Raw genomic sequence first — 12,668 nt, forward strand, 5'->3', positions numbered from 1 at the left:
AACAACACAATTACGAAAACTACAAATACTCTAGAAGGAATCAGTAACAGAATAACTGAGGCAGAAGAATGGATACGTGAGCTGGAAGATAAAATGGTGGAAATAACTGCCAGGGAGCAGAATAAAGAAAACAGAATGAAAAGAATTGAGGACAGTCTCAGAGACCTCTGGGACAACATTAAATGCACCAACATTTGAATTATAGGGATCCCAGAAGAAGAAGAGAAAAAGAAATGGTCTGAGAAAATATTTGAAGAGATTATAGTCAAAAACTTCCCTAACATGGCAAAGAAATAGTCAATCAAGTCCAGGAAGCACAGAGAGTCCCATACAGGATAAATCCAAGGAGAAACATCCAAGACACATATTAACCAAACTATCAAAAATTAAATACAAAGAAAATATATTAAAAGCAGCAAGGGAAAAGCAACAAATAACATACAAGGGAATCCCCATAAGGTTAACAACTGCTTTTTCAGCAGAAACTCTGCAAACCAGAAGGAAGTGGCAGGACATATTTAAAGTGATGAAAGGGAAAAACCTACAACCAAGATTACTCTACCCAGCAAGGATCTCATTCAGATTCGATGGAGAAATTAAAACCTTTACAGACAAGCAAAAGCTGAGAGAGTTCAGCACCACCAAACCAGCTTTACAACAAGTGCTAAAGGAACTTCTCTAGGCAGGAAACACAAGAGAAGGAAAAGGCCTACAATAACAAACCCAAAACAGTTAAGAAAATGGTAATAGGAACATACATATCGATAATTACCTTAAATGTAAATGGATTATATGCTCCAATGAAAAGACATAGACTGGCTGAATGGATACAAAAACAAGACCCATATATATGCTGTCTACAAGAGACGCACTTCAGACCTAGGGACACATACAGACTGAAAGTGAGGGGATGGAAAAAGATATTCCATGTAAATGGAAATCAAAAGAAAGCTGGAGTAGCAATACTCATATCAGACAAAATAAACTTTAAAATAAAGACTATTACAAGAGACAACGAAGGACACTACACAATGATCAAGGGATCAATCCAAGAAGAAGCTATAACAATTGTAAATATTTATGCACCCAACATAGGAGCACCTCAATACATAAGGCAAATGCTAACAGCCATAAAAGGGGAAATCGACAGTAACACAATCATAGTAGGGGACTTTAACACCCCACTTTCACCAATGGACAGATCATCCAAAATGAAAATAAATAAGGAAACACAAACTTTAAATGACACATTAAACAAGATGGATTTAACTGATATTTATAGGACATTCCATCCAAAAACAACAAAATACACTTTCTTCTCAAGTGCACATGGAACATTCTCCAGGACAGATCATATCTTGGGTCACAAATCAAGCCTTGGTAAATTTAAGAAAATTGAAATCATATCAAGTATCTTTTCTGACCACAACAATGAGACTAGACATCAATTACAGGAAAAAAACTGTAAAATATATAAACACATGGAGGTTAAACAATACACTACTAAATAACCAAGTGATCACTGAAGAAATCAAAGAGGAAATCAAAAAATACCTAGAAACAAATGACAATGAAAACACGACAACCCAAAACCTATGGGATACAGCAAAAGCAGTTCTAAGAGGGGAGTTTATAGCTATACAATCCTACCTTAAGAAACAGGAAACATCTCAAATAAACAACCTAACATTACACCTAAAGCAATTAGAGAAAGAAGAACAAAAAAACCCCAAAGTTAGCAGAAGGAAAGAAATCATAAAAATCAGATCAGAAATAAATGGAAAAGAAATGAAAAAAACGATAGCAAAGATCAACAAAACTAAAAGCTGGTTCTTTGAGAAGATAAACAAAATTGATAAACCATTAGCCAGACTCAGCAAGAAAAAAAGGGGGAAGACTCAAATCAATAGAATTAGAAATGAAAAAGAAGTAACAACTGACACTGCAGAAATACAAAGGATCATGAGAGATTATTAAAAGCATATGCCAATAAAATGGACAACCTGGAAGAAATGGACAAATTCTTAGAAAGGTATAACCTTGTAAGACTGAACCAGGAAGAAATAGAAAATATAAAGAGGCCAATTACAAGCACTGAAATTGAGACTGTGATTAAAAATCTTCCAACAAACAAAAGTCCAGGAACAGATGGCTTCACAGGCAAATTCTATCAAACATTCAGAGAAGAGCTAACACCTATCCTTCTCAAACTCTTCCAAAATATAGCAGAGGGAGGAACAGTACCAAACTCATTCTATGAGGCCACCATCATCCTGATACCAAAACCAGCAAAGATGTCACAAAAAAAGAAAACTACAGGGCTTCCCTGGTGGTGCAGTTGTTGAGAGTCTGCCTGCCGATGCAGGGGACACGGGTTCGTGCCCCGGTCCAGGGGGATCCCGTATGCCGCAGAGCGGCTGGGCCCGTGAGCCATGGCTGCTGAGCCTGCGCGTCTGGAGCCTGTGCTCCGCAACGGGAGAGGCCACAGCAGTGAGAGGCCCGCGTACTGCAAAGAAAAAAAAGAAAAGAAAACTACAGGCCAATACATCGATGCAAAAATCCTCAACAAAATACTAGCAAACAGAATCCAACAGTACATTAATAGGATCATACATCATGATCAAGTGGAGTTTATCCCAGCAATGCAAGGACTCTTCAAGATATGCAAATCAATTAATGTGATATACCATATTAACAAATTGAAGGATAAAAACCATATGATCATCTCAATAGATGCAGAAAAAGCTTTTGACAAAATTCAACACCCATTTATGATAAAAAATCTCCAGGAAGTAGGCAGAGAGGGAACCAACTTCAACATAATAAAGGCCATATATGACAGACCCACAGCCAACATCGTTGTCAATGGTGAAAAACTAAAACCATTTCCTCTAAGATCAGGAAAAAGACAAGGTTGCCCACTCTCACCACTATTATTCAACATAGTTTTGGAAGTTTTAGCCACGGCAATCAGAGAAGAAAAAGAAATAAAAGGAATCCAAATCGGAAAAGAAGAAGTAAAACTGTCACTGTTTGCAGATGACAGGATACTATACATAGAGAATCCTAAAGATGCTACCAGAAAACTACTAGAGCTAATCAATGAATTTGGTAGAGTAGAAGGATACAAAATTAATGCACAGAAATCTTTTGCATTCCTATACACTAATGATGAAAAATCTGAAAGAGAAATTAAGGAAACACTCCTATTTACCACTGCAACAAAAAGAATAAAATACCTAGGAATAAACCTACCAAAGGAGACTAAAGACCTGTATGCAGAAAACTATAAGACACTGATGAAAGAAATTAAAGATGATACAAACAGATGGAGAGATATACTATGTGCCTGGATTGGAAGAATCAATATTGTGAAAATGACTCTACTACCCAAAGCAATATACAGATTCAATGCAATCCCTATCAAACTACCAATGGCATTTTTCACAGAACTAGAATAAAAAATTGCACAATTTGTATGGAAACACAAAAGACCCCAAATAGCCAAAGCAATCTTGAGAACGAAAAACGGAGCTGGAGGAATCAGGCTCCCTGACTTCAGACTATACTACAAAGCTGTAGTAATCAAGACAATATGGTACTGGCACAAAAACAGAAAGATAGATCAATGGAACAGGATAGAAAGCCCAGAAATAAACCCATGCACATATGGTCACCTTATCTTTGATAAAGCAGGCAGGAATGTACAGTGGAGAAAGGACAGCCTCTTCAATAAGTGGTGCTGGGAAAACTGGACAGGTACATGTAAAAGTATGAGATTAGATCACTCCCTAACACCATACACAAAAATAAGCTCAAAATGAATTAAAGACCTAAATGTAAGGCCAGAAACTATCAAACTCTTAGAGGAAAACATAGGCAGGACACTATGACATAAATCACAGCAAGATCCTTTTCGACCCACCTCCTAGAGAAATGGAAATAAAAACAAAAATAAACAAATGGGACTAATGAAACTTCAAAGCTTTTGCACAGCAAAGGAAACCATAAACAAGACCAAAAGACAACCCTCAGAATGGCAGAAAATATTTGCAAATGAAGCAACTGAAAAAGGATTAATCTACAAAATTTATAAGCAGCTCATGCAGCTTAAAAACAAAAAAAACAAACAACCCAATCCAAAAATGGGCAGAAGACCTAAATAGACATTTCTCCAAAGAAGATATACAGATTGCCAACAAACACATGAAAGAATGCTCAACATCACTAATCATTAGAGAAATGCAAGTCAAAACTACAATGAGATATCATCTCACACCAGTCAGAATGGCCATCATCAAAAAATCTACAAACACTAAATGCTGGAGAGGGTGTGGAGAAAAGGGAACCCTCTTGCACTGTTGGTGGGAATGTAAATTGATACAGCCACAGTGGAGAACAGTATGGAGGTTCCTTAAAAAACTACAAATAGAACTACCATATGACCCAGCAATCCCACTACTGGGCATATACCCTGAGAAAACCATAATTCAAAAAGAGTCATGTACCAAAATGTTCATTGCAGCTCTATTTACAATAGCCCGGAGATGGAAACAACCTAAGTGTCCATCATCGGATGAATGGATAAAGAAGATGTGGCACATATATACAATGGAATATTATTCAGCGATAAAGAGAAATGAAATTGAGCTATTTGTAATGAGGTGGATAGACCTAGAGTCTGTCATACAGAGTGAAGTAAGTCAGAAAGAGAGAGACAAATACCGTATGCTAACACATACGTATGGAATTTAAGAAAAAAAAAATGTCATGAAGAACCTAGGGGTAAGACAGGAATAAAGACACAGACCTACTAGAGAATGACTTGAGGACATGGGGAGGGGGAAGGGTAAGCTGTGACAAAGCGAGAGAGAGGCATGGACATATATACACTACCAAATGTAAGGTAGATAGCTAGTGGGAAGCAGCCGCATAGCACAGGGAGATCAGCTCGGTGCTTTGTGATCGCCTGGAAGGGTGGGATAGGGAGGGTGGGAGGGAGGGAGACGCAAGAGGGAAGAGATATGGGAACATATGTATATATATAACTGATTCATTTTGTTGTAAAGCAGAAAATAACACATCACTGTAAAGCAATTATACTCCAATAAAGATGTTAAAAAAAAAACAGAAATATAGATCAGTGGAACACGATAGAAAGCACAGAGATAAACCCACGCACATATGGTCACCTTATTTTTGATAAAGGAGGTAAGAATATACAATGGAGAAAAGACAGTCTCTTCAACAAGTGGTGCTGGGAAAACTGGACAGCTACATTTAAAAGAATGAAATTAGAACACTTCCTAACACCATACACAAAAATAAACTCAAAATGGATTAAAGACCTAAATGTAAGGCCAGACACTGTAAAACTCTTAGAGGAAAACACAGGCAGAACACTCTATGACATAAATCACAGCAAGATCCTTTTTGACCCACCTCCTAGAGAAATGGAAATAAAACCCAAAATAAACAAATGGGACCTAATGAAACTTAAAAGCTTTTGCACAGCAAAGGAAACCATAAACAAGATGAAAGACAACTCTCAGAATGGGAGAAAATATTTGCAAATGAATCAACTGACAAAGGATTAATCTCCAAAATATATAAGCAGCTCATGCAGCTCAATATCCAAAAGCAAACAACCCAATCCAAAAATGGGCAGAAGACCTAAATAGACATTACTCCAAAGAAGATATACAGATTGCCAACAAACAAGTGAAAAGCTGCTCAACATCACTAATCATTAGAGAAATGTACATCAAAACTACAATGAGGTATCACCTCACACCAGTCAGAATGGCCATCATCAAAAAATCTACAAACAATAAATGCTGGAGAGGGTGTGGAGAAAAGGGAACACTCTTGCACTCTTGGTGGGAATGTAAATTGATACAGCCACTATGGAGAACAATATAGAGGTCCTTAAAAAACTAAAAATAGAACTACCAAATGTCCTAGAAAACCCACTACTGGGCATATACCCTGAGAAAACCATAATTCAAAAAGAGTCATGTACCACAATGTTCACTGCAGCTCTATTTACAATAGCCAGGACATGGAAGCAACCTAAGTGTCCATCAACAGGTGAATGGATAAAGAAGATGTGGCACATATATATAATGGAATATTACTCAAGCCATAAAAAGAAACAAAATTGAGTTATTTGTAGTGAGGTGGACAGACCTAGAGTCTGTCATACAGAGTGAGTCAGAAAGAGAAAAACTAATACCGTATGCTAATACATATATATGGAATCTAAAAAAAAAATGGTTCTGAAGAACCTAGGGGCAGGACAGGAATAAAGACACAGACATAGAGAATGGACTTGAGGACATGGGGAGGGGGAAGGGTAAGCTGGGACGAAGTGAGAGAGCAGCACTGACATATATACACTACCAAATGTAAAACAGATGGCTAGTGGGAAGCAGCCGCATAGCACAGGGAGATCAGCTCGGTGCTTTGTGACCACCTAGAGGGGTGGGATAAGGAGGGTGTGAGGGAGACGCAAGAGGAAGGGAATATGTGGATATACGTATACATATAGCTGATTCACTTTGTTATACAGCAGAAACTAACACAACATTGTAAAGCAATTATACTCCAATAAAGATGTTAAAAAAAAAAAGACAATACCAAATGCTGGTGAGCATGTGGAGAAACTGTTATTCCTCATACATCGCTGGTTGGAATATAAAATGGTATAGCCATTCTGGAAAAGAGTTTGGCAGTTTCTTACAGCACTAAACTTGCAACTACCGTATTACACAGTGATTGCACTCCTAGGCACTTATTCTAGAAAAATGAAGATTTATGTTCACACAAAATCCTGTACACAAAAGTTTATATCAGCTTTATTCACAATAGCCAAAAACTAGAAACAACCCAGATGTCAACATGTGAATGGTTAAACAAACTGTGGTATATCCATATCATGGAATATTATTCTGCCATAAAAATGAGCAAAGTTTTTATATACACAACAACTGGGTGAATCCTCAGAAAATTATGCTGAGTGAAAAAAGCCAGTCCTAAAAGGGTATATACTGTTATGAGTCCATTTATATAACATACTTGAAATGACAAAATTACAGAAATGCAGGACAGATCAGTAGTTTCCAGGGGTGGGAGGGAAGTGGGTATGGTTACAAAAGGTCAATAGGAGGGATCCCTGTGGTGATCCAAATATTTTGTATCTGACTGTATCAATGTCAATATCCTGGGTGTGATATGTACTACAGTTTTGCAAGATGTTACCAATCAAGGAAACTGGATAAAGTACACATGAGATCTCTATTTTTTCTACAACTGTATATGAATCTACAATTACCTCAAAAAGTTTAAAAATCTATACATTTGTAAATAAATGAGTGCATGTGTGTGTGCGTTTCCCCCAAAATTGGAGACTGTATTTTTTAAAAAGCTTGCTAGGTAATTATGAGATGGATCCAGATTAGAGAACCACTATTCAAATGTTGCTTTATGTTTTTGATACTGAATCAATAGTTGCATCTATGTTTATGAGTGCATTCTCTGAAGAAAACAAATAAGAATGCTAGAGTATGCAAAATTTTGCAATATATATATTTATGAATTACAAGGTAAACAGAAATGTTTTATGGCTCTGGCACTCACACTGTAGATTCTTTTGGTATATGCTTTAAAACAATACTGTGGCTACTTATTATGATATTATCATAAAAAACTGTAGATGGTTTTCTACACATTTTGAAATTGAACTGTTTAGACCACATTTTGAAAATAGGGACACTATAGGCTCTGGATAGAGAACAAAATCAGGAATAAACTGTGTCATCAAAGACATTAGGAGGAAATGCATCCTTACTTTTGTCTCTGCTGATCAATCCAGAATTTACAGCTCCTCCTGACAAAGTCACAGCCCAATCCTCGGCCCCAGTCTAACTTCTCAGCCATGCTGTAATTAGCTTTATACCAGCTGTGGAAATAATTGAAACAAAGCATTTTATATTACTGTCATTTAAAAAACAACTCCAGCATACCAATTACAAATCTCAACAATAAGCAAACTAGAACCTCAAAAAGGACTTTGGTGACCATCCCCACAGATGAGCATTTACAAACAAAGTCCTTGCTGCACAGGATCACTGCAGCAGGGACTGTGAAATTTTAGTCTTGAGGAAAACATGAGTACTCGAGGGTGCTTTTACATTTGAAAAAAACCAAACCAAACCAAACCGTGTTCCCATTGTAATTTTCAAAGATGATATAAGTCACAGAGGAGAAAATGATTAAGGTGTGAGACAAGGAGAATAAAGGGCAAAGAAACAAAGAGAATGAGAGAAAAAGAGAAGGGAGTAAATTGAAGAAGAAAAGTAGAATTACTAGTTGTCTAGCCTTTACCTAATCTGATCCAGTTGGCCCTAGTTTCTTGCTTCCCTGGCCTTGAATTTGTGATATTCTATCAATACGGCTCCTGCTTGTGACTAAACATTACACCATTATAATAAGACAAATGAATACTATGGCCAATACATTAAAAATGTTCCAATTTCAGAGAAAAACCAGTGATTTATCGATACTTTCCTGGCAAAATTAATCAAAGGCAATGAACCTACTTTTAGTTTTTCTTCTTTATTCTTAATGACAAGATTAGTTTACAAGTTATAAAGCTATACAAAATAGCTTCTTTCATGCTTGTATTATATCTTCTCCCCTTAGAATTACCAAAACAGTAATAAGTACACAGGCTCAAAAGTTGAGGGAATGATAAGAATCATCCCCTCCACTCTAGCACTTCCCACAAAATCTAACAGCAGCAGAAATATGCAACATAGCATCTTTCAAAACCTTCTCCCCTTTCAAAGAACAGAACACTGAGAGAGAAACTGAAGAAATAAAGCCTGGCACTCCAATACCAAAATGCCTGAAACCTCTGCAGCTACAGTGTAAGTCACCTTAATTAGCTAACTTGGTATCACAGCAGGTCAAGCTGCCCAGATAGTAACAGGTGCCCTCAATCTTGCACACTAGCAAGTATTTTAGCAGTGCCTAAGTAAGGAAGTCCTTCTCCCAAAGGATAAAATATAATGTAATTAGACTCCCTTAGGAATTACCATATCTAGTGTAGGTTGATGAGTGCAAAGCATAGTATCAACACTGTCATTAAATCATCTGCTAGGCACTCCAGCTACATTTCTTGAAACCTCCTTCATGTTTTCTTTGCAGTTCTTCCTGTACTATTAGTCAACAGTTATTAAGCACTTCTTATGTGCTAGGCACTTTGCTAAGTGTAGCTAAGGCTACAGTAGTGAATAAACACTTTCTGCCCTTGTGAACAATATAATCTAGTGGGGAAGGCAGATACCAAAAAGAAAATTACAAGTGTGATAAGTAGGACAGGGGCTAAGTACAAGGTGATAATAGGAGCACATTGATAGGGAAACCTAAGCTAGTCTGGGGAATTAGGAAAGGTTTTTCTGAGGAAGCAACTTTAAGCTAAACCTAGAAGGGTGAGCACAAGTTAGCTGAGGGAGCAATTAGAAACAAGATTTCTTGGTGGCATTAGTGGGTTGTGAAATCAATTTAGTGGATCTTAATCAACGTTTCTTTCTCTCTCTCTTTTAAAATCAATAGAATACATCTGTAAAAAAAATTACATATTAAAATAAAAGATTAAAAAATAATATCAATAGAAAAGAGGACTACATTGTAGATAGTAAGGGTAAATATTGTTTCGTGAAACTTTGAATGATTCAGTTTTCGTTGTTTTTAATTAATTAATTTTGGGCTGCACTGGGTCTTTCTTGCTACCCGTGGGCTTTCTCTAGTTGTGGTGAATGGGGGCTACTCTTCATCGTGGTGTGAGGACTTCTCACGGCAGTGGCTTCTCTTGTTGTGGAGCACGGGCTCTAGGCGTGCGGGCTTCAGTAGTTGTGGCGTGCGGGCTTCAGTAGTTGTGGCCTGCGGGCTCAGTAGCTGTGGCTCACGAGCTCTAGAGCGCTAGTTGTGGCGCACAGGCTTAGTTGCTCTGCAGCATGTGGGATCTTCCCGGACCAGGGATTGAACCCATGTCCCCTGCATTGGCAGGCAGATTCTCAACCACTGCGCCACCAGGGCAGTCCTGAATGATTCAGTTTTACATGTAATAGCTAATACTTAATTGACCCTTATAATGTGCCAAGTACTCTATTAAGGAGTTTACATGTATCAACTCATTCAAGGCTCATAAAACTCTATGAGGTAGATATCACTTTTTATCCCTATTTTATAGAGGAAAGAACTGAGGCAAGGATACAACTAGTAAATGGCAGAGCTGGGATTTGAATCGAGGGTTCTGGCTTCAATGTTTTTGAACTTTTAAAAAAAAAGGAAATATAATTCACATATCATAAAATTTACCCTCATAACGTGTACAATTCAATGTTTTTAGTATATTCACAAGGTTGTGCAACCATTACCACGATCTAATTTCAGAACATTTTCATCACCCCCAAAAAAACTATGTACCCATTAGCAGTCACTCCTTAGTCCCTGGCAACCACTAGTCTATTGCCTGTCTTTGTAGGTTAGCGTATTGTGGACCTTTCATAGAAATGGAGTGTGGTCCTTTGCGTCTGGCTTCTTTCACTTGGCATAATATTTTCAAGGTTCATACGTCTCGTAGCATGTATTAGTACTTCATTCCTTTTTTAAAACATTTTTAGAGCAGTTTTAGGTACACAGCAAAACTGAGTGGCCAGTACAGAGTTCCCATACACCCCCTGCCCTGCAACACACATACCCTCCCCCTACTATCAATATACTGCAACAGAGTGCTACATTTGTTACAATCAATAAACCTACATTGACACGTCATCATCACCTAAAATCCATAGTTTATATTAGGGTTTTCTGTTGGTGTTGTACATTCAATGAGTTTGGACAAATGTATAATGACATGTAGCCATCATTATTCTGTAAAGTATCATACAGAATAATTTCATTGCCCTTAAAACCCTCTGTGGTCTGCTTGTTCATCCCTCCTTTCCCTTAACCCCTGGCAAACACTGATCTTTTTACTCACTCCATAGTTTTGCCTTTTCCAGGATGTCATATAGTTGGAATCATACAGTATGTAGCCTTTTCAGATTGGCTTCTTTCACTTAGCAATATGCATTTAAGGTTCCTTCATGTCCTTTTATGGCTCGACAGCTCATTTCTTTTTAGCTCTGAATAATATTCCATTGTCTGGATGTACCACAATTTATTTATCCATTCACATATTGAAGGACAACTTGGTTGCTTCCACGTTTTGGCAATTATGAATAAAGCTGCTATAAACCTCTGTATAGAGGTTTTTTTGTAGGCATAAGTTTTTAATCCGTTTGATTAAATACCAAGTAGCATAATTGCTGGGTTGCTATGGTATGAGTATGTCTGGTTTTGTAAATCAATGCCAAACTATTTTCCAAAGTGGCTGTATCATTTTATATTCCCATCAGCAATGTATGAGGGTTCCAATTTTCCCACATCAATATTTGCCATTGTCTTTTTTTTTTTCTTTTTTTGGGCTTGCTGCATGGCTTGTAGGATCTCAGTTCCCTCACCAGGGTCTGAACCTGCACCCTCAGCAGTGAAAGCACGGAGTCCTAACCACTGAATTCCCTGCCATTGTCTTTTTTATTATAGCCATCCTAGTGGGTGTGAAGTAGCACTGTGGTTTTCATTTGCATTTCCCCAATGATGCTGAGAATCATTTCATGTGCTTATTAATCATTTGTATATCTTTAGAGAAATATCTATTGAAATCCCTCACCAATTTTATTTATTTATTTATTTATTTGTTTGTTTGTACGCGGGCCTCTCACTGTTGTGGCCTCTCCCATTGCGGAGCACAGGCTCCAGACGCGCAGGCTCAGCGGCCATGGCTCACGGGCCCAGCCGCTCCACGGCATGTGGGATCTTCCCGGACCGGGGCACGAACCGTGTCCCCTGCATCGGCAGGTGGACTCTCAACCACTGCACCACCAGGGAAGCCCCCTCACCAATTTTTAAATTGAGTTGTCTTTTTATTTCGAGTTGTAAGAGTTCTTTATATATTCTGGGTACTAGATCCTTATCAGATAGATAATTGGCAAATATTTTCTCCTTTTGTGAGTTCTTTCCACTTTCTTGATAGTGCCCTTTGAAGTACAAGTATTTAATTTTGATGAAGTCCAATTTATCTATTTTTTCTTTGGTTGCTTGTGCTTTTGGTGTCATATCTAAGAAATCACTGCCTAATCTAGTATCATGAAGATTTACAGCAATATTTCCTTCTAAGAGTTGTATAGTTTTAGCCTTATATTTAGGTCTTCAATCCATTTTGAGTTAATTTTTATATATCATGTGTGGTAGGGGTTCATTCTTTTGTATATGGATATCCAGTTGTCCCAACACCATTTGTTGAAAAAACTATTCTTTCCCCATTAAATGGTTTTGGCACCCTCGTCAACATCTTTACTCTTAACCATTATATATGTATGTGTGTACTTTGGTCGTGATGCATTTCTCACTGTGTGAGACACCATGCCTAAAAAACTTCTAAACAACATTTTGCAGAATGTGTGAAGGGCTTTGGGCAGTAGAAAGGACCACCTGAGATGCAGGGAGACATTAAAAAAAGGCAACTATAGTAATCCAAGGAAAAGATAATGGTGGCCTTG

General features: G+C 37.6%; 1 protein-coding gene across 1 annotated transcript in view; it reads right to left on the bottom strand.

Moving 5' to 3' along the window:
* Positions 1-12,668, bottom strand: part of LMLN (leishmanolysin like peptidase) — a gene marked incomplete at its 5' end in the record, with an annotated part of 74,967 nt that overhangs the window by 19,381 nt on the left and 42,918 nt on the right. Inside the window, one exon of the mRNA XM_082839184.1 lies at positions 7,850-7,960. Coding sequence (XP_082695310.1) covers positions 7,850-7,960 — 111 coding nt within the window. The remainder of the gene's footprint in view (positions 1-7,849; positions 7,961-12,668) is intronic.

Source organism: Leucopleurus acutus (assembly GCF_964270905.1).
Source record: "Leucopleurus acutus genome assembly, chromosome: 5".
Taxonomy (NCBI): Eukaryota; Metazoa; Chordata; class Mammalia; order Artiodactyla; family Delphinidae; genus Leucopleurus; species Leucopleurus acutus.